This window comes from Grampus griseus (assembly GCF_964374135.1).
Source record: "Grampus griseus genome assembly, chromosome: 15".
NCBI classification, from domain to species: domain Eukaryota; kingdom Metazoa; phylum Chordata; class Mammalia; order Artiodactyla; family Delphinidae; genus Grampus; species Grampus griseus.
In genome coordinates, this window is record NC_139009.1 from 55,408,911 (window position 1) to 55,431,855 (window position 22,945).

A 22,945-nucleotide genomic window follows, 5' to 3' on the forward strand; every position below is an offset into this window, starting at 1 on the left:
TGGAGCGCCTCTCTGCCTCTCCAGTGCGGCCAGAGCTCGCTTCGCGCACCCACCCCTGCCGAGGAGCCTACTTGCTGCAGCCCAATGCATTGTGTAAGACGCGACCTGTTATGGCCACCACTACTTCCGGGTTCTAGCATTCTGGTCGGAATCCACCTCTCCGCCTGTGCAACACACACTTTACACACGCACGGGGACTGCAAGCGGGCAGCATCGATCGTGGCTCCTTTAAGACAAACTCAGACAGACATTTTTTTTTAACCCTCCTCTAATCTCCCTCCAGTGCAGCAGTTGCAAAGAGGGAGAGAGAGAGAGAGAGAAAGAGAGCGAGCGAGAGAAGAGAGAAACTGATTAGGAATTAGGACTGATTCAAGGGAAGCGAGCGCTAGGGCTTTGTGCATTTGAATATTAACATTTGAGGTGTTCTGACCAGAAGAAGACTGAGCGGATGATCATTCATTCACCACGTTGACAACCTCGCCTGTGATTGACAGCCGGAGTGGCAGAAAGCCATGAGATTTGGTAGTTGGGTCTGAGGGGCGCTTTTTTTTTTTTTAACTGATTTTTTGGGGAGAGAAGATCTGCTTTTTTTTGCCCCCGCTGCTGTCTTGGAAACGGAGCGCTTTTATGCTCAGTGACTCGGGAGCTTTGCTTCAGGTCCCATAGACCGAAGATCTGGGACCAGTAGCTCACGTTGCTGGAGACGTTAAGGGATTTTTCGTCGTGCTTTTTATTTTTTTTTTTCCGGGGGAGTTTACGTATTTGTTTCTTTTCACACTGGCCTTAAAGAGGATATATTAGAAGTTGAAGTAGGAAGGGAGCCAGGGAGGCCGATGGCGCAAAGGGTACGTATTAAAAAACAATTGTGGAACTCAAATGTGAGGTTAAATTGAAACGTGGCTGAAAGACACTGCTAAAAAGTTTCCTTTTTTCTCTGTCTTTTTGAATGAGGCTCCTAAAGCCGTGGCCTAAAGCGAGAGGATTTATTCAATGCGTTTGTAGACTTATGTATATTAACATGTAATTGTTAATTCAAGTAATCAAGTTTTCTATAGATTCCTAACCAGTAGCTATATAAATAAAAATACAAGCTCGGGCAATCATCTGTTTAAAAAACAAAAACAAACAGCGCTAGATACCTAATGTTATATAGCGTGAGCATTCAAGGAGCAGAAGTTTAAGGCTAGTTTTAAATTAAAATAAGCAGCTAGAAACTTCTGATATGTTATTGATTATGCTCATCTTTAATATCACTGGAAGTATTTAGCATTTTTAAGCAAATAACTTTGTCATAGTACAACGGTTTTGGGGGTCGGAAAGCATTCATCTTTTTAAAGTAATTTTAATGTACATGGTTTTTTATGCAAGGTAATACTTTGTAAGTTTTTCTTAGAAGAGCCCTGCACTAATTGGATACTAAGCACACAACTACTCACTTTAAAAATGCAATACTAATTTCCCCAATATTCCTATTTGAATGGAAATGTAGTGAGAGTAAAGTGAGACAATGACAACCCAACAGAGGTAGTTTCTTAAAAGAAAGGGGGTCTACAAAAAGCCTTCCTTGCATAATTTGTGCCCTGGCCCTCAAAGCCCTGTTTGCAAAAGAAAGTTACTAGGCTGACACATTTTTTCTTTACTCCTTTGGTTCAGGCAAATGTCAGCGTTCTTCCAAACTCTTTTCACACCTCTGGCTTGAAGGAGATGAAAGTGGCAATTCCTCTTTTCTTTGAAAATCATTTCACTCTCGGCGCCTCCACATCTTGGGAAAAGAACATGCCTGAAATGAAGCAAAGAGGAAAACCTAAATAGCTAAATTTTGCACACAAAAATAATGACAATATGAAAGTAGTTTTTCTGGAGAAGGAAGATGGGGGGGTTGAATGTGCATTTACTTTTAAATTTGCTTTAAACCTGATGACTAACATTTAGCCCACAGACATCTAGTCTAGGGGGAAAGTTCATAAGAATAGAAAAAATAGAATAATTGCTCCAACTATACATTTTCTTTAACTTGAGGGGAATATTGCCCAATTCTAAATTCAGCCCCGATGTTGAAGAGAAGCTACCCTTCTCTGAGTTTCACTTATAAGAGAGCCAGTTAGTTTTGTATGATTTAGCAGAGTTTGTCTTGGAGAGCAAAGGAAATGCAGTGTCTTGCAGGACTGCCTAACCCCACGCTGGCAGGGAAATAAATGAGAAGCCTGTCTGAATTCACGTGCTTGGCTTAGCTGTTCCCATCGTAACTTTTTTTTTTTTTTAATTCCCCCTGATGGGAAGGGTCTGTGAAACTAGGCAGGTTTGCTGTACTGTCCTGGCATGTTTTATTATTGTGATTTTGAATTTCCTCCTCTAGAGACGTGCACGTTTTACCTTCTGCCCTCCGGGAGAATGCCTCCCTTTCTTCCTTCTTTCTTCCTTCCTTTTTTGCCAAAGGATCCTGAATTTCTGGCTAGTTGATAGGGACACAAGTTAGGGCAAGACCATTCAATCTAGCCGAGTCTTACCGAGAATCCTAGAAATTTTACTTCTAAAAATATTTTTTTTAATGAGAAATCTCAACTTCAGAGATGCAAGGCCACCGAATTCGGGGTTGAAGGATCCAGCTGGACTGACATTATATAAGCTCCGTGCCCTGCCGTTCCCCCATTTGCCCGCCTGGCCTTCTGAACCTGTTTCTCTCCTGTTTCTCATGCAGTACGACGATCTACCCCATTATGGGGGCATGGATGGAGTAGGCATCCCCTCCACGATGTATGGGGACCCGCACGCGGCCAGGTCCATGCAGCCCGTCCACCACCTGAACCACGGGCCTCCTCTGCACTCGCATCAGTATCCGCACACAGCTCACACCAACGCCATGGCTCCCAGCATGGGTTCCTCCGTCAATGACGCTTTAAAGAGAGATAAAGATGCCATTTATGGGTAGGTACGACGGGCAGCAGGCTAAGCAGTTGAGAGGCGATGCTTTCTCTATTTCCCTTTGCCCTCAGTAAGAGGAAAGCCAGAGCTCTCTGGATTGGAGGTACATTATTTGGTGACTTTTCATTCGCTTTGCATGAAGATTGGGGGGAGGCGGCCTGCCATCCCAGACGCCCCCCCCGCCCCCATCTCCGCACACGCTCCGCGCCAGTCCAGCGCCCCGCTCCGCCGAGGCCGTGCCCGCGGAGGGGTCGCCGTGCAGAAGTTGCCAAATGTCCCTCGTCCCCCCAGACCCCGGCTCGGTAGCTCAGCGGGTTGGAGTCCTCACTCGCTTGACTTCGCAGGGAGAGTGTTGGGGGTTTCTAAACGTAGGCGCCTTTGTGTTGGAACGAAACTTTTAGTTTAAAGGAAAATCTTTTAAGCCACTGATTGTTCTGACTTGCTAAGTTTACTCAGCCACCGTATGCTGGCTCTGCCACCGCACAATAAAATCAAGGCAGGCCAGTTGCAGGTCAGGCAAGGGGGAACATGCTTTGCATTTAGGGAGTTTGACCACTGTAGTCAAGGAGAGGAGCTCGCTCTGAATTGTCACAGACCTTAAGAAACTTCTAGCCATTTTAGGACTTTGTGTTCAAAGGCGAAACCTGCAGGATTTAGAAGTAGATGCGGGGTGCTCTCGGGTCGGTGTCGTCTTCTGCTGCAGTTCACACCGTGTTCTCCCGGGCCCTTGGGTTAGACCCTGGACTAGTAAAACCCTCTGAAAGTCACTTGTGCCTACTGTGTGCTGATGTATTGGGGGACCTCTTTTTACTTTGCAGCCACTTTTATTTTTATTTATTTCTTCTTTTGAAAAAAAAAAAAATCAGGCAACACTGACCCTCCCTGGCTGAAAACCCTTTCTGCTTGATCTTCTGGTCCCTCGTGCGATGGGCTTGTTTAAATCTCAGCGTCCTTTCCGCAGTGTTGTTAACTGCAAATCGTTTAGGCTCCGGGACAGAACATTTGGGGAAGCTTTTTGAAAAGGACCCCAAACTGTTAAATTCCCAGCTGGGTTGTGAGAGCTAATAAAAGACTTGAGACACCTCTTTGGGCATTAGAGGAGGCTTTTTTTTTTCTTTTTTTTTTTTTTTTGATGGGCTGGGATAAGCGACATCTAGGCCCCTCGCGATACTAGCTGCTTTGGCATTACGCAGGAACAAAAATGAAAGGCTTGACCGCAGGAATATTTGAAGGAACTTTCTTTGGGGGGCGGTGGGGACCATCGGCGAAGGGAGGGAGGTGTGCAGGGAGCCGAGGAGGAGCCCTCTTGCTCTCCGAGAGCCGTGAGGTCGGGATCGGGAGATGCAGTCCTCTGACAGTCGGTCCCACAACCAGAGAGGTCCTTTCCCCAAGTTAGCTGAGCGCCTGCCACCAAGATCCCCAGAGCCTTGGGCTTCGCGAGATGGCCTTGGAGGAACCCACTTGAAAGAGCTTTCCCACCCCCTGCGCCCCGCGCCTTTCCCCCCCCTGCAGGTCCTGGATGTGCAGAGGAGGGACGAGGGCCGGTCGGGGTGGGAAACTTAATTCAAAATGGCTGCTGGAACCGCTTGGGTTTTATTCTTAGCAAATGTTACCAATTTCTCCGGCCAGATATGGTGAACCGATCCTCAGATACGGTCCATGGCTTAGGGCCTCCGACTTCGGGGGCCCAAGGAGGAAGGGGAGGTGAGCAGTCACCTGGGGGCGCGGGGGAAGGGGAACAAGTAGATGACAAAATCAGGGAGGGGGTCCCCGCCTTGAGCTCGTCCTGCTGTTTTTCTTGGGCGCCTTTTTTCACTGCCGCGGGACTAACCATTGTGTTGTTTGTGACTGTTGTATTTTCTTGCAGACACCCCCTCTTCCCTCTGTTAGCACTGATTTTTGAGAAATGTGAATTAGCTACTTGTACCCCCCGCGAGCCGGGGGTGGCGGGCGGGGACGTCTGCTCGTCAGAGTCATTCAATGAAGATATAGCCGTGTTCGCCAAACAGGTCAGCAAAATCAATGTTTCAAAAGTAAAAGAAAAAAAAAGAAAAAGAAAGAAAGAAAAGAAAAGAACCTCCCTCCCTCCCACCCAGCACATTTGCAAAAGTAACCAGCGAACAGTCCGCCCTAAGCCAGGCCTGTTACCTCTTCTGAGCTTTTCCTCCTAAATGAGTGTCTTTGCGGACGCCTGAAAATCACCCCAGTGCTTACCCACTCCCGCTACCTAACCCGACGCAGAAAGCTCTGTAAAATGCAACCCCAAAGCCCACGCGCAGGAGCTGCCTTGGACTTGGCGAGCTGGGCAGCGGTCTCTCAGAAGCGCAGTTGCTGGGAGAAGTAACCCTGTGCTCTGGGCTTGTTTTCGGATTCTTTGACTCACATTGAAGGGTTTCTGCACGGGACGAACTCGGTGTCACAGAGCCTCTCCCGGAGGTTACATCCTGCCCCCGACAGTGTAATGAGGCAAGAAACTAGGAAGGCGACCAGATTTCAAATGTTTCTTTCTCCCCACCCCCCTTCTCACTTGTATTTAGATTCGCGCAGAAAAACCTCTATTTTCTTCTAATCCAGAACTGGATAACTTGGTAAGAGCGGACCCCTTACTCCCCTCCTCCCACCTTCCCTCCCCCCCCCCAAAATCCCCCCTCCTCCCAAGCTTTACTTTGAGAGCCCTGAGGTTTCTAGACCGGTCTTCCCCTATCTGCAAGTGGGCTGCAAAGGTTTCCATCCACCCGCAAGTGGTCCGGGACAAGGTCCCGGGGAAATAAATTCACCTCGAGAGGGGCCGGGCAAGCCGGCGCGGGGAAACGCGAGCTTTGTTTTTTATGACAGCCGGGCAGCGCGGCTCTAATCAGCCCGGGGATTTATCTCCGGGCCTGTCAGCGTGTGTGCTTAAACTTTGCGGACTTCCCAGCCCTCAAAGTCGCGTCATGAGGACAGCGACCGGGCCAGAGGCCCCAAACCACCAGTTTATCTGAAAGGTGTGCAGAAGGTGGCAGAAAGTTTGCAGTGTGAAAAGCCACAGTCCGGGGACTGTTGGGAATATTTTCCGTGCACTCCTTGCAAGGAAACACCTAGTCGAGGGATGCGGCCCTTTGGGGGTGGGGTAGGGGCAGTGGCGCTGGGAAAGGGTGGGGGAGCCATGGGGGAGGAGAAGGTTTATGATCCCCCCTTAGATGCTTGGTTGTTGTTTTAGCTATTTTTTTCTCCTTAAGAAATATAAACCTCTAGATGGTACCCACTCGCTGCTGTTAAGTTTTAGTGTTATTGCCATAAATCAAAATAACTCTATTTGGGGGGTGGGGGGAGGCTGGCGATGTTAGAGCTGCAACAGCCAATTTTCTGCAAACTAGGAATGGGGCGCTCATTCTTTTTGTATCTTTGCAGATGATTCAAGCCATACAAGTATTAAGGTTTCATCTGTTGGAATTAGAGAAGGTAATTTCTCTAGCTTTTTCTCCTTTTGCTTCTCCCTCATGCCCAAACACACAGAGGGGGAGGGTTCAGAATGGCTGAAGTTCAGGCTTCTGAGACATTTGCATAAATGACTTTCTTTCTGGTTATTAGTGTCAAGGCCAATCTTAGCGTCCATTTCTCTTTGCAGTTTAATTACAATTTTAGCCACTAAAACCGGGATCACAAACGCCCTAGCCTTGTATTCATTCTTAATACCTTGCTGGCTTTGTATAAACAGTTGCAATTCTAGGCATCCCCTCTGATGTTCAGAATGCTGTTGTGAGTTTGCTTGCAGGTTATATACCTCTGTGGTCTCTTCTCTTCTTCCTCCTCCTCTTCTTTGCTGCCTCTGAGGGGGAAAAGTTTTGTTTAGTTTTAGTGAGTTTCTGGAAGACAGTCTGAGAGCAGCGGCAGGTCAGACACAGGGGAGAGGCAGAGGGGGAGGAGGAGAACGAGGCAGGGAGTCTGGAGGAGTGGTGGGGGAGGCACTTTAACCGTTTTGCAGAGACAAAGCAGAGTTGATAGTTGTGTCAATTTCTTGAATCTGAGAATCCTGCACACACCCCACCTTCACACTCAAGAAAGGGTGGGGGATAACGTGATTTTGCTAGCTGTTCCATAAATCTCAGCAATAAAAACTTAATGCATTGGAATTCAAACTAACATTAAATTGCAAGCACACTGGGGTTTCTTGTGAATTTTTGCATGTCAGTGATGCCTGGGTCCTGTAAGAGACCACTCCACTTATGCCTAAATATTTTGAAGCATCTTTTTTCCTTTTTTTTAAAAATCAATTCGATAACTTTTGGTGGCTGTAGGGTTTTCCCCCCATATCACGAGTCTTTTTTTTTTTTCAAGGAAGCATCATAAAATATGCTTCTTATAGATAGAAACCCTAATGACAAATGTTACAGGGACTTGGGTTTTCAGGCATATATCCTATACCAACACAGTATTGGTCCTTTGGAGATATATACATATATATATATATATATATAAATTTTTTCTTAGACATGTTGGAAAAGGATTTCTGATAAAGTAACTGGACGAAATTAAATAGTTTACCTTAAATGTCACCCACGCAGGTCACCTCTCTAATGGCCACAGCCCCGGGAGCTGATGAATTTAACACGGGTGTTGAATATGTTGTAGCCTGTGAATCATCTTGTCACTGTCAATTTTCTGCGATATCTCTATTTTGCAAGAAAAGAAAGTTATTCCTAATTCTGGATGCGTCTGAGGGTCTCTGGAGGACAATTGCCCTGTGTTTCCCCTATTTAGAAGTTTGGATCTCACAAGGGGGGTGGATTGCACTTGTCAATGTCATTTATGAACTTCTGATTATATTTCCATTTTTTTTATTTCTGTCATAATGTAGGTACACGAATTATGTGACAATTTCTGCCACCGGTATATTAGCTGTTTGAAAGGGAAAATGCCTATCGATTTGGTGATAGACGATAGAGAAGGAGGATCAAAATCAGACAGTGAAGATATAACGAGATCAGCAAATCTAACTGACCAGGTACGCGCTTTTCAATTTCAACATCCCTGGGAGAAAAAAAAAAAAAAATCTGTATGCATATTGCTTGCTGGGTCACTACCACCTCCTTTTATTATTTGCATATGATTAAGTCCCTTTTAGATACATTTCCATCGAAATGAAAATTTTTGAATAATGCGGCTATTATTGCTTCATTAAGGCTGGCTCTGGGATTCGACCTGGAGAGATGAGCTTGTAAAAGCTTTGCCTGCAAACTTGACCTGTTTCTTGTCGCTTTTAATTTTTGTCTTTATTTTATTTACCCTCTATAATAATGGGAGTGTTAACTGCCAGTGACCGCCTCTGATTGTAGGGCTTTGTTCTGGAGCATTTTTTCCCCCTTGCTATCTCGAAGAAAAGTGTAGGGTCTGCTTATTTCTTATTTTATTAGGAATAAACCCAAGATAGGTGGTCTAAGAGAGACAGGGAGGGTTTGAAATCTAGCAAATGCTGGCTATTTTCTCCCTGTCTATACGGTTCATTAGCCTGTCTTGTCAGTTTTCCTCGGCCGAACGCTTCTAGACCTCACTGAACATTGCTTTGTGCAGTGCTCGCTGCAAGCTCGCCCATTTTATTGTACTTAATAGAAAAAATAAGACCAGGCCGAGGTTATAAAAACAGATAAATATGGACGTTTCTCCTCCTCCTTTCCACTCATCCTCCAGCTGGTACGTGCTCTGGGCCCTCTGGGTTGGCAGCTTTTGGAAGTGTCAGCGACAGGGGCGCCCGGGGACTCCCTCGGTGTGGCGGGTGGAGGACCTCGCGCCGCCCTGCTCTGAACTGCCGGCCTCTGCTTGCTTCACCCCCTCCTCTCTCATCCTCCCTCCAGGCCCTTCTTCCGCTGCTTTGCTAAGTGGGGACGACTTTTATTTGGAGTTGCTGGGGGGCATTTCTCTCTCACCCCAACAACGATGTTTGCTCCCAGTCTCTCTCTCCTCTCTCTCCCTCCCCCGCCCCCGCTCCTGTCGCTGTATCTCTGGATTGGTCCAGAGGAGTTGCAAAAATGCACTGAAAGTGAAAACGTGAGGAGTGGGTGAGGTGAAACAGGGCTCAGGACAGCTCTCGGTTGCGAATTGTGGCACCGCGTCTAAAGATTTGGGTGGCGGGCCTCCTGTGCTTCTCCACCTATAAGTGAAGGCCCAGAGTTGTTTCTCTTTCTGACTTGGCACGTGAGCCCCGTCTTGGGGGAGAGAGCAGCCTGCCTTTGTTAGGCCAAAGGACAACCAGTCATGCAGAGTTTTCTTTGCAAGCTCTACCATGATCACGGTTGGCCAGCGGCTGCCTTGCAGACTCCTTGCCGGAATGCCCGACTCCTCGGTCTCGGTGTCATCTTAAAGTTTGCTTCTCTCCATATCACCCCCTTAAAAAAAATTCCCAGCTTGGATTTCTCTGGGTAACCCCGCGGCAGAGGCTGAATTCCTCCTTTTCCCACGACGAGTGGAAGGCAGGCAAAGCTGAGATTTAAAAGCGCCAACGCGCCGGGTCCTTTCTACTATTTGGCGAGTTGCAAACTTTTGGCAGTGTAGACAACACTCGGAACAGGCAGCCTGCGCAATCCTGGAGCGTCCCCACCGAGGTGGGAAACCTGCAGGCGGCTCCGGGTCCCGGCCCCGCCAGCTGCTCGGCCTCCCGCCTGGTTCAGGCCGCCAGGCCTCACCCGGAGCTGTTAAATGCAGATTCCGCTGAGGAACCCTCGGGTAACTGCTGTTGAATAAAAATTGTAATCCAACAAGCCTAACTAGAAAATGGGATTCTAAAAGCTCCGGAGTGCTGGGTACATAAAGCTATCTGAGCAAATTACAAGAATCGCTTAGGGGCATGAATGAAATCAACACTTTAATTGCCTCCAAAATGAAGATTTATACCCCATTTTCTCATCGAATCATTATTTTATTAAAGTCAAAGATAAAGGACCAGAGTTCGGGGTGTTACTCAGTTACCTTTATTTGAGATACGCAGATTGGAAGGCAGTGGTCTTGGATAAAAATTCGCACTTTATTCACCTCCCCACCTATAAAATGAGCAGTGTGCGTCCCTCTCCCGCCGCCTACAAGTGGGCTTTGCAGCTCTGGCTGAGCTCGTGGCGCCGTTGGCCTGTGCGCGTGGGCGCACTCGCGTGACCCCTCGGGCTCACCGAAGTCTCCGTTGGTCGTAGGGCAGCAAACCCCAAGCTTGTGCTTTGGAATTATCCGCTTCCCTGGAGCCAGGAGCGGGAGTGCCTGGGCTCCCTTTGGGGAGGGGCGCGCAGAGCGCGGGGCGCACGCGGGACTGTGCCTCGGCCGCGGAGTGGAGTACCCTGTCCTGGGAGTTGGGGACGGAGGGACGAGGCACTAGGGCCGCCAGGTGGGCGCCAGTGCTCCCAACTGGAGCCGGCTCACCGGTCCCCGGGGGCCGGGCCCGGAAAGGACGGCCTCGCCACCTGTCTGCGAATGCGGCCCAGCCAGTCTGAGCCCCGGTGGAGCGTGCGCTGCGGGACTGGATGCTTCAGGTGTGGTGCGAGCGCGGGGCCTCGTTAGCTCATTAACCCCTCTGTCTCTAGGGCCTGATGGCTGCGCGGTTTATTTTACTTTACTTTTCTCCTCGGAGGGCGCGAAGGCTGCCACCCGCGCGGGGACTTGGGATCCACGACTTTGATACCAGCCGGTTTCCCGGAGGGCTAAGTCGGCGGAAATCCGCTTGGCCTTGTAGTGTCGTTAGTTTGGTGGTATTTTTTGTTTTTGTTTTTTTCTTATCAGATTAAGACGCCAGTCGAAGCCGTAATCCCGCTCCCACCCCACTTTCAACTCCCTGCCCCCCACCCCCGCTCCCAGACCCCGAAGTCCCAGGCCCGAGAGTCACCTCCCGCGGGCGCAGGCCTCCCGGGCGCCCTCTCCCGACTGCTACGCTCCCCGCTTGGCACGGACGCCCCCGACGCCCACGGCCTGGGAGCAGCGAGGGGCACCGGGGGCTTCCGAGCCTCGGCAGGGGTGAGGGCCGTGCTGAGACCCCGGGAGCGGGCGCAGAGGGGGCCACCGTGCGAGGCGTCGAGGCCAGGGTTGAGCCTGGTTTGCGATGGAGAAGGACGCAGGGCGAGGGGAGGCGGGGCGCGAGTTTGGGGGACCCAGGGTGGAATTGGGGAGGCCAAGAGGGGTTACGCGGGGAAGAATCTGGCTGCCCAGTCGCTAGACTTTAGGCCGCACTCCAGGAGGGAGCTATCGAATTAAACCTTCCTTCCCAGGGCTGTTTGTTGCTCGCCACTCCTTGAATCTAAGCATTTTCCATTTTCAGGAGGGGTCGAGAGAGGGAATGGAGAGCAGAGCAAGAGTCCCCGGGCCCTGAAGGCCACCAGCCGAGGTGGCCTGGCCTGCTGGTAGCGAGCGGGAGTAGCTTGGCCTGTGCTCGGGCGCCAACCCGGGTTCTCCTACAAGCAGTGGGAGGCAAAGAAAAGGTCCCTTTGGATTACAATTTTTATTCAATAGCAGCTCTCCGGGGGGTCCTCGGCTGAATCTGCATTTAACAGCTCCTGTGCAAGGGCTGGCGGGCTGCGCAGGGCGCCCTGTTGCCTGTTAATCCAGATTTGTCTCTAATATCTGGGGAGAAGTAATGTGGCTCGCGGAGATGGAACCAGAAAGCCAAGCTCGCCAGGCAGGTTAAATGCCAAGCGCTGCTGAGCTCCCCGGGGACGGGGGACAGCCGCCGGGGCTGCGTAGCCCAGGCTGGAAAGCGCCAGGCTTCTGGGCCTTGGGGATCAGGGGCAGCCCTGAGCCAGTGCGATTTGGTTCCCCAGTGGGCCAGGGAACCCAGGTGGCGATTGTTTTATTTGAAGAGTCCGGAATGTTGTTTCTGAAGCATAGTTTGAGATAAAATTCTTAAAACTGAACTTGATCGAAAGCACCCCTCCCTGCAAAGTGTGATGGGGATGCCTCCAAGGGAGATCTAAGCCTTCTCTTTTGGGGAGGTGTTACTAAGGGATGGGTATGGGGAGGCCTAATATTCTTGATGTATTAGATGTGCTGCTTCAGGGGAAGAAAAAAATAGATGAGACTATGGGATATTTACTAATACTAGGAATGCAAGCAATTTATTTTCATCCACTAAGAAAACTGGACACAAACATGGAGGGATAGGAAAATGGTCCCTTTGTCAGTTTGTTTCTAAATGCTTACACGTGGACACATCTTATTTAAGTTGTAAGTACTTTTAGGGTCTCAGTTAATGCCTTAATCCTGGAACCTCTGTGTCCACAGGCCTTGCAAGTGATGGGGTCTTGAAACCATCTAACTTTATTTTGATTGTTGTTGTGAGTCATGGAGGGTACTCTTAATTCCCTTTGGAAATATGTCAAAGGGAAATTATGGCAAGATTCTCTTTAATGATTAAATAATAAGGTGTTGACTGCTTGTCACTACAGTGGCTAATTGGGATGTTCATTCTAGGCTCTTTGTTGCTTAGTATCCTTTGATTTCAAAGGTAGTTGTTTACCAGGTGTGTTTTTATTGTTGTGTTCTGATTGGCTCTTTGTGTGTATTTATGTGTGAATGTCAGAGTATGGATGTATTGATTCTTATTAGGGGCATGTCAAAAACATTTGAGAGGGAGAAAAAGAAGTACAGAGTATATGCAGGTAGGTTGAGATCAATTACATTGTTAAATGTCTCAAAGTCTAAATGCTAATACTACAGAAGTTATTCCCCTTTCCTAGTTTCTCTCTCTGTCTCTCTCTCTGTCTCTCTCTCTCTCTCTCTCTCAGTGGAAGTCTCCAATGCAAGTTCTATGGTTAATACAAAGCAATGATACTAATGCTACTTTGTACAAGGTAAAGCCCCATAACACTAACTATTGTTCAGTGATTTAACTAGCTCTGTGGCAGTAGGTCACTCAAATAGCAATCCCTTTCCCACCAGAATGACTCCATTGCTCACGATTTGGAAATATATAGAGTGGTTGTGTGGACTCTTGCTATCGGTCCTAACATAGAGATTTTTATTAGAAAACATGGAGAAGCTTAAATAGTAGAAGAAGAAGAGAAGGAGGAGGAAGAAGAAAAGGCATTAAAATACGGGCCCTGCTTTCAAAAAAGTAACTGAAATATCATGCTGTAATTGCCCAACTTTGAAAATAAACAAATTTTAAATCATTATGTTTTCAAACACTCGTGTGTTTAAATGTTAAAATGTTTGTCATAGTCCGAAAGATTTAAAACACAGCTGTTGCCGGGTGATGGATGGAAAATTATGGAATAAAACTCCATATTCTTAAAAACAAAGACTATTTGTGGTCCCATAGTAGAAACGTAGGTTTTTTTAAGGCCAAGCGGATAGACTAAAGTATTACGGAGGGGCCTACTGTTATAAAACTAGCTTACCTTCCCTCGCAGGTGGAATTGGAGAAACTGAAGAAAGCACAACAAGTTGTATTAAGACACTTATAAATGAAAATGCTGTCAAATGGATTCAAGTGAAGGATTTTCACATTGGTAATGCTATGCTTGCCATTGCAATAGCAATATTTTCTCATGAAACGTAAATATGTCAAACCAATGTGAAATGCTTAAGTTTTAATAAATGATCATTTAATCAACAAACACAACCCGAGTATGTATACAGAAACTTTTAAAGAAAAGTCGGCAGACAGCCAAATTCCTATAGGGACTAGCAAGGGAATGATCAAAAAACGAACACAAAATAAGACTTCCTGTAAGAAGGTCTATAATTCAACATTATTTGACTCCACTGTCAGGGAAATAGTTGAAGGATAGTAAACTGATACCATTCTCAGTCATTTTTGTTACACAGTCTTAAATGTTTGCAACTATAGCATTTTCCATGGCCTTTTTTGGATTATGATATCTGTTATATTTGTATCAAAGTAGCACTTGAGTTTATGTTATAATTGAAACAGATGTTTTTGCCATTTCTCCTGAGTGCAAAAAATTAAGTTAATATTTAAAGATGACATCAAAACTATGGGAAAGTATTCTTTTACAAATAAAGAAATAAAAATAGAATACATGTGACACAGTGTATCTGACAGTTGTGCAGATGTTAGGCCTGAAAGTTTTCAAAATCCCAAGTAAAACAACGCCGCTGTAAATCACATAGGGCAGGAAACATCAGGATATTGGTACCTGTTAAAAAGTTAGGGTCTAAAACACGAAACACAGACTCACGATTTCAATTGAAATAATCATTCCAAAATTTGATGTTGGGGATCCAGCAAAAGTTTGGATATTTTACTATCTTACATATTTGTGAAGAAACCTCACGTGTATAAAATCAGTTTTGAAAAATTCAAGCAGATGAGTATGTGTGTGTAGTGTAAAAGGTAAAAAGACTCCCTCACTGTATCCTTAATTTAATATGCCATGATTTCAGGATTATGGGAATTTGGGAAAGCTTATTGGAGTCTTAAAGAGCCTCTCCAGAAAGCAGACCTATATCGGGCAATTGCTGGATTTCCCACACTTCTAAATTTGACATTTTAATAAATGGTATAAAAGCTACCATGTGAAATAAGCGAGTATATACTCATTTAAATATTTGAAACTAGAATCCAATTTCAGTCAATTTAATGCATTCATGTGTGCAGAATTAAAGCAATTGGCAACACTTTGCTACACTCTTTCTGAACACTCTTTTTCCAAATAGCATTTCTTAATCTAGGAAATATGTTCTTGTTAAAGGAAAATACAAGAGTGCAAATCTTTTGAAATTATTTTATATTTCTGGACTTCTTAGTTCAGAATTCCTAAAACTGACTAAAACATATCAAAAAGAGTTTATTCTCTGTTGAAAAAACACTTTTTTTTACATTTATTGAAATATACACCTGTTGTTTATTTGTATCATGAGTACATACAGTTAAATACAAATTATAACCAGAACTAAGTCATTAACTCTCTTTAAGTCATGCAATAACCATACTCTGGCTTTTCCATGCACCACTGTATATGGCATAAACTAATGCAGGATAGCTAAGTTGTGAAAATAAATTTTATATTATTTGCAATCCTCAAAAATACATTTCCCCATTGATTTCTTCCCTTGATAGCCTCATGACTCCATTTACAAGTAATAGGATTTATAATCATGAGGTAAAGAACCGTGAATGTGAAATGTTATGGTTTTTTAAAAAAGCTTAAATGAAATTGTATTTTTCCACAGAAAGGAAATGCTGTTACTGTTAATAAGTTTACTAAATAATACTTTTAAAATCGCTGCAACTTTTTATGAGTTTAACAAGTTTAAGCAACATTTTATAGTCCTTTTTTTCCTTCATTTTGACACAATATCAAGTCTTAAATTTTACAATGGATTTAAACATACATGATTCTGACTCATTTAGAAGATAGTAGTAAGTAAATAATTAACATTTTGAGCGATATTAGAATGATTCCTTGACAACATATGCTAACTGAGAATTAATTGTTATCATGAATTTCCATTTCTATAGATTTTTCCTCACATTTTACAACACAACATGATCGCCTGCTCATTATTCATTAGCTGTAAATGTCTGGGTTGTTGGCTGTTATTTAGCAAGACAGAGCTATAGCTGTTTCTTTTTCATATCACTTTTTCCCCACTGACTGGCAAGCCTCCTATGCCTGAGATTTGAACTTGAACTAGTTTGCTAGGTCTCCTTTCCCTATTTGAGTACCTTGTGGGTTATTACCCACATGTGGGTTTATTTTCCTGAGAAGATGAAAAATGGTCCTCACTTTAAAACAGGAATGAATAGAAACCAAAGTCATCAAATATTCCCAAACTGTGCTTTACAATTAGGTGAAAAACTGAAAACTGTTATTCTTGCTTGCTTTCCCCAGGGCTGTGAATACTTGATGTAAAGATTCATATCAACCTCTTCGTGCTCTTCCTCTTAAGTCCTAAATGTTTGTTTTCAGTGACTGGATTCTTAACTGATAGTCCATATTTGGTCCCAGACCTCCATGATTTGCATTTTATTCTGCATTTGCATTCACATTATGTCCCATAGAAACTCTTTAAAGTCAAGTGTGTTTATGACTATTATGAAACTCTGGAAAATGAAGTTTATAATGAAACTGACATAGTCATCAAAAGGACAATGAAGGGAGCAATTTGATGTAAACCCAGAGTTTTCTTACTCGGTCCCAGCTTGTAAAAAGGCTTATCTCTGTTCTTTTAAAAACATTAGAAGCTGAATGAATAAGAATTTCTTTGACAATAAAACTCCTCTTAATAGCTCCATAACTATTTGGATGTGTTCTCGAATGTTAACTTAATTTGACAGACAAGCTATAATTAACTGTGACCTATAGTGTTTTCTGTAATTCAGAGACTATTCCTTAGCGATCTGAAAACTTAATTTCGTACTAAATGGTGTACAATGTCTGCGGGTCTAAAGGCCTACTTCCACTATTTTTAAGAAGTGGAAATAGTTTGTGTGTCTTCTGGGCTTTAAAAAGGGAGATACTTCGGGGGTGGGGAACTAACAATTTTTACTGCATGAAGTCCCAGCAAACTACCTAGTGCACATGGGTTCTTTTTGAATTTTTTTTTTCGTAGCCTTCCTTTCTATTCAGTGCAATGTTAAAATTGTTCACACAAAGGAAAAAAAAATCCACTGTGTGTTTTATGGGACAAAAACTCATACATGACTTTTTAAGTCTAGGTATTTCATTGATCATAAAAAGCAGTAGCGTACAGAGAGAGCTAAGAATTGCAGCAAATAGGTAAAACGCTATTAGCTATGATGCTACAATCACAACAGAAACTTTAGCAGTGAAATTAAATTGGGCATTTTGCGTTTAGTTGGAACATTTACTTGAAAGTTCCCACCAGATCTGGGGTACTTTTAACATCCCCTCCCCACCCCAGCTTAAGAATATTTTAGTGTTAAGAACTTGGTGATAACTCACCATTGGACATTACTTTTATTTGAAATTGTTCATTCATAAGAGACTTCATCTCCTGAGTAAGCACCCTGCCCTTCACTCTTGAACAGTTCAGATAAACGTATTATTTATTTACGGTCTATTGTATACATTATTTATGGGAAATATGCTATAACTCTACAGAGCATATGGAATTTATCTTTGAGAGATATGGGTCGCATCTCTGCCAACAGTGGCATAGCCCTGAGTAGATAATAAGACTGCCCTCAGTGTACAGATAAACATCATCTCTTATAGAGTCAGTACGTGTTAGCATTTCATAATAACAGGCGCAAATGCATTTTTCCACTTTCATTTTAATTGTTTCTTGGCTCTAGCTTCTGCCAAAGAGAATCCGGAATTTCACATTTTGAATTGATCTGGGTGATGAATATATCTGAGGGGGGAAGTAAGATATTGAGTAGCAGAATCATTTAACCCCTTCATTTCTTTCAGCATGCTTCCCTGTCCCTTCCTTAAGGTGTTTACAATTTTCTGAAGAATCCCGTCCATGACATTTTTAACACTGGTTGTATATTTGGTGGCTTGGCCTATTGTTTCGCCTTATTGGGATGCTTTATAAGCTGTATTCAAAACAAAAACACCAAGAAAAATATCAGGCCCATTGTGCCCTGCACTTCCTTGCACAAAATAATAGAGACGTGTAGACCACGCTTGTTCTATGCATATCAAGTGTATTGTTGGTGCTCAAGTATTTTTTATTCTAAGAATTATTCAAAGCCAGGAACAATCTGCATCTGAGCGAGCATAAACATTTTTATTCTGGAATTTGGGATTTGCAGCAACTCAATTTTATTTTCCAAATTACCCTGCCATTTCAATTAGGTACATTGTTCTTCTCTCTACTATTTCGACATTCTAAAGGTTTGCTTGCCACCTAAGAGAGAGCATTACCTGAGTATTTAATATTTATTGAGGGAATGTAAAGAACATGCCAATAGAAAAAGAGGAGAATAAAACATTAACAAATCAATTATGGGGCTTTTCTTCACTTGTAGTCTACTTCTAATACTCCAAATACTCTATAACTGTTAAAATAATACAAAGAGCCTCAAGAATAATAGCCCTGGGTGTGGAGGAAGAATGGCATTCTGATTAACTGGAATTCCTTAAAAAGTGCACCAGTGGTACAGCTCAACCTCCTGCTTCTGGAATTCACAGTTGCTTTAGTTGATCTCTCAGTTAAAGGCCTTGAACTACAGAGAACTTAGCCAGTCTGGGAACCAGAAACACAAATTAAATTTCAAGATGCTTTGAGAAAGGCCTCTCTAATGATTTTACCGAGATAAATAATGAAGAAAAGGGAACAATCTACTCCCCACCTCCAAATTTCACACTGTGAGAGGGCTTGAAAATTCAAAAATCCTTGAGGAATGATGATACTTAGAAAATAAAATTTGATTAAAAATATAAAAACTGGCAGCACTTCTAAAACACACACACACACACACACACACACACACACACGCACCGGAAAATTAGAAAATACCCTGTTGCTAATTGTTAGTGGAAATCAGTGGTAAATGTAAGTTTCCGCTATTCTTTTATCCAAAGCATAATGCCGTAAGGTAGTAGAATAAAACATGACTGCATCTTGGCTGAATTCTTGTTTCCTTCTTGTGTCAAAGTTGTGGATTTTCTGGTCTGAGAGTTTAGAAGTAGAAGAGAGAAGATTTCAGAAACACTTGAAAGAGAGCGATGAAGGGCATTGGTGGTAATTTCGAGTTACACAACCTTTCAGGCTGGCGGTATCCCAATAAAGTATATACACAATACAGGCTGTGCTGTGAGGGGGTAAGTCACTTCACCTCCCCAAGCCTCAGTTTTATCATCTGTAACATGGGGATAAAGAACCCACTGTACTGAGCTGCATAAGAACTAAGTAAGAATGCACTTAAAGCATTTAAAACAGTAAACCCTAAACAGAACCTTACATCATATTTCATCTTCTTACCTGTACAGTCTGCCCAGCCTTCGACAACGTGAAGCTGATTTGGGGAGGGGAGATTGGGTAGTTGTTAATGGGGTGTGGTTTTATAGGCCATTATATAATCATAGAGTTTGTGCAAAATACTGTCTTAATTCCTTTTAGGAGGGGTGGCTATTATTCTGATTTCATCATAGTGTGAGAGGGGACTGGCCACTCAGATGTGTGGCCAAGATAGGACAGTGAATCACTACAGATTTGTTTTTAGGTTCAACTTCAAGTAACAGTTATGTGCAGATCTTGTGCTGAGTACTTTTTTCCCACATTTCTGAGTGCAAATGCTTCCTGGCTGAGGTCCAGTTGCTAACAAGATCTCAGTATCTACTTGTACTCAGGATACAATGTTTTTGGCCTTATCGGATGTTCTTTTTGCTAGGATGGTTGCCTAGAAAATTTGTGGTTTGAAGTTGTTATATATAGGACACTTTTGAGTTTATTTTATCTTAATTTGTTTGCAGAATGAGGCGCACTGAATACTGAGTTACAAATGTAAAATAAAACATTGGGAAGCAGGCAGTCTTATGAAAGGAACTTTATAACACCAGGTATGCTGGCATGTAATTTACAGATTCTTCTGCCACTCCTATATAGCAGTGCTAGAAAATCAGCTAAATTTCAGTGGAAAGTTCTCAGCAGATAAATGAAGAGTAAGGTTTGAATTATTTAGGTACAAATATTTGAAAATACAGAGGTGGCAGTTGGATTTGAGGTTTTTTGTTTTGTTTTTTTTAAACATTTAACTGTGAATTATAGTTCACAGGTACAATTTCAGGAGTAAAAGCATATAGAGTCAATATAGGAGTTTATTTTTATTAATACTATGCCAGCCATAATACAATAGCATAGGAAAGGAAATGTTATTAAAACGTAAATTACGTACTTTTACTAAGATTCCGAGTGTAATGAGGCTTTAACTTCTCTTTTGTTCTCCACAACAAACTGCTTAGTAGAATTTGAACCTTCAGTGCACTTGAACCATCTTTAGTTCTGCATCTACTTTGCAGTTTTGAGATTTGGGTAAAACTGGTGTCACCTCTTGGTAGCAGTTTCCCTTTGGGTGTAATTTTCCTTTTTCTTTGTAATTGTCTGAATGTCCCTCCCCCATGTACGAATCTGTATCCTCTTCTGAGACCACAGTGGGGTCACTAAGGGATGGTGTTGGCATTGATTCTCAATGTCGAAAAATTGGGCAAAATGAATCAGTGCTGTGTGGATTTCATAAGGAAAGCATTTCGAATATCTTGGGTGGTGTTTTATATCTGTCGTCATTTTCCTTCGCATTGTCAATTCATGTATAATTTCCTGGATGAATTATTTCAACTCTGCAGATTAGTAATGACCCGAGAGTGTCAGAGTTGTGACCTAAAAGATATTGGGCTGTGGGAAAGTAGGATTTTAAGGAGCTTTCGGGGAGTGACCCATCGTGCTGGGCCTGAGCTTCCTAAGCTCACTGCCCTCCCTGCTGCCTTGAGTATTGGGAGAATGGGGCATGGATATTTGCAGGAGAGTAGGCAAAATAGTTAAGGACCAGGAGATTTAAAAAGTGTATCTGACTGCCTCGCTGCTTTAGATTCCATCACAATGTAATTAAAAACACTAAAATCTGTTCTCTCCACGTTCTTGTTCTTTTGCCCTATTCCTCATGCATGTGATGGGTGCGTGGCACTGTGTATACATGAAAGTGCACTTGCGTGTCCCCCCATGTCTGAACCAGAGGCTTTGGTGATTCCTGGAGCTCAGACAATCACCTGATACAAAACTTTTCATTTAGAGATGAAATTACTCCTTGGAGAATTTTCACCAAAGGCAAAAAAGCACAAAAATTCTTCTCCTCCTCTCTACACGCCCCATTACACAGAGATAGAGGATTTAATGTTTGAAAAATTAACGTTTTTGTAGGTTTCATTTGTGGGACGTGAGAGCTGGGAAATATAGAACTCAATGTAACAGATGCTCTCTCTGCCTCCACAAACTGCCCACTCCTGCTATCATGCAATCGTGTGTGTGTGTGTGTGTGTGTGTGTGTAAATGTATATACATATATATATGTATACATATTTAAAGCAATACATCAGAGTTGCTAAGGTTTTAGAATTCTACCTTATTTGATGCTGAGTTAGACATACTTATGCTGTGCGTCAAGATACCGGCTGGCGCCAAGGTCGTGAGCAGCACAGTTAAGGGATAATTGAATAGTCCTTGAGGTGCATTTCTAGATGAGAAGTCCACAGTGCCAAATATGGTGGGGCTGGACCTGTGAGAAGAGGAAGGGTGGTGTCTTGGGGAGAGCCGCAGATCCTGAGAGGGAATGCTGGATTCCCATTGTCTCGCCACGAATTTACCATCTGCCTGGAGTCACCAGAATTACCCTCAGGCCTCTATTAAGCAGGGAGAGGGGGTGGGTAATAAGCGCATTTTATCGCAGCATTAAAAGGGGGCCCAACAAGAACCCTGGCAGGCCGGCAGACTTGGCCAAGGCAGGTGGAAGAGGCGGGGACGGGGAAGGAAATGAGAAAAAGGAGAAGTGTGTGAGGGAGATAACCTTTGAAAGAGTCTGTCTCCCCGGCACGTGAAGGCCACCACCAGGGACCGCCCCAGAGCCCGACAGAAATCTCCCGAACTTTATCATCTTGCAGCAGGACCGAGGGTGGACTTAGAAAAGGTTTTGCCTCCAGACCGTTCCCGAACACGTTTCAACGTGGCCCTGATCCGCGATATGTGTGCAGGCTGCGGTCTTAATCTGTGAGCTTCTGGCGTTTAAAAACATACACAATCTTAAAAGGGAAGGGGGCAGTTTTACTGTGTTAAAACAAAGCATCCTGCTGAAACTTGTCCTGGTTAAATGAATTTTGCTTAATGATTTCCAGGGATGTTTTTGGAAATCCGTATAAAGAATTTTACATTTTCTTGGAATTATCTGAATTTGCAGCTAGATAGTAGGTTTTGAGAGGAGCAGGCTTTACTAGGGCAGGTTTTGCGAGAGCAGGACTCTAGCAAATTGAAGGCGCGTTTGGCGGCTGAGTGTGTGGAGAGCTTTCTGGTATGTTTTGGTTACCAAGCAGATGCCAGTGGGAGCCACCAAGATCTTCAAACAGGAGTTTGAGCACAGCGGACTTTAGATACTCACAAATAAAAAATTCTCAGGATCCCCAGTTTCTCAGCTTCATGTACACACAGGTAACATATACCCCTTTTCATAGGAGGACCTAGACCCCTTTTGTCCTTACTGCTCCGTGTTTGGGTCTTTCTGGTGCCTTTTCTTCAGATGGCACCATTGGTTGAGAGACACATTGAAGAATCATACCTGCTGAAGTTATGTGCCTTTAAGGATCCTGAGAGACACTGTGTAGACGGAGGTGAGAAGTCTAGGGAGGGGGCCTAATTAGATGTGGCTATGCTGGCGGTGTGGCATGGCGGCATTCGGTGAGCCCGTCGCCTCTGCCTCGTGGACCAGTGCAGGTATGTGTGTGCACATGTGTGTGTGGATGTGTGCAGATGTCGGGGTGTGAGCACGTGTACACGCACACTGGTGGACTCCCCTGGTCTGGAGGAACTGGATTGTTCACTTTTAGAAGCGAGCCAGCTCTTTCAGGCCATTAGAGATCATTTACTAAAGAGGCCCCGGTGATTTGAAAAAGTAAGTGTACTGCCCCAAAGAGAAAACCTATTGATAGGTGCAGACTGAACTTCAGATTTTGAACACTGTGATCATTTCATCAATTTCTACATAGCTGCTAGCTTGATTCTTCAGAATCAAGATCCCGAGACTCTCATTTATCCATCTTTTTTAAGTGGGACTGGTAGGGTAGAAATTTTGAAGGAAAAAAACCCTCACTATTTGGGCCTGAAAAAAAACAAAAAATGATTCTGGCATCATACCAATGTGATGAAAAACCAAGTGCAATAAAACGTCAAAGTGCTTCGTAGACTGTAAAGTGATTTATAAGTATTAGGTATCAAATGAAACTCGATGAGGTGGGGAGGAGCAAAGCACCTGTAAAATCATGTTATTTGAAGGTGAAAATAAGATCAGTTTGCATCCCCTGAGGACACACCAGCTGGGAGATAGCCCAAGGCATAGCGAGCTGTACACGAAGCCAGCTCGGGTTAACCATTCTTT

General features: G+C 44.0%; 1 protein-coding gene across 1 annotated transcript in view; it reads left to right on the top strand.

Annotated features, from left to right (window-relative positions):
- The first annotated feature begins 300 nt into the window (after window positions 1–300).
- The window catches only part of MEIS1 (Meis homeobox 1), a 136,195-nt gene continuing 113,550 nt past the window's right edge, over window positions 301–22,945 (top strand). Inside the window, exons 1-6 of the mRNA XM_082672620.1 lie at window positions 301–845; window positions 2,699–2,925; window positions 4,790–4,931; window positions 5,460–5,510; window positions 6,313–6,363; window positions 7,760–7,906. Of these exons, the coding sequence (XP_082528746.1) occupies window positions 834–845; window positions 2,699–2,925; window positions 4,790–4,931; window positions 5,460–5,510; window positions 6,313–6,363; window positions 7,760–7,906 (630 nt within the window). The 5' untranslated portion in view covers window positions 301–833. The remainder of the gene's footprint in view (window positions 846–2,698; window positions 2,926–4,789; window positions 4,932–5,459; window positions 5,511–6,312; window positions 6,364–7,759; window positions 7,907–22,945) is intronic.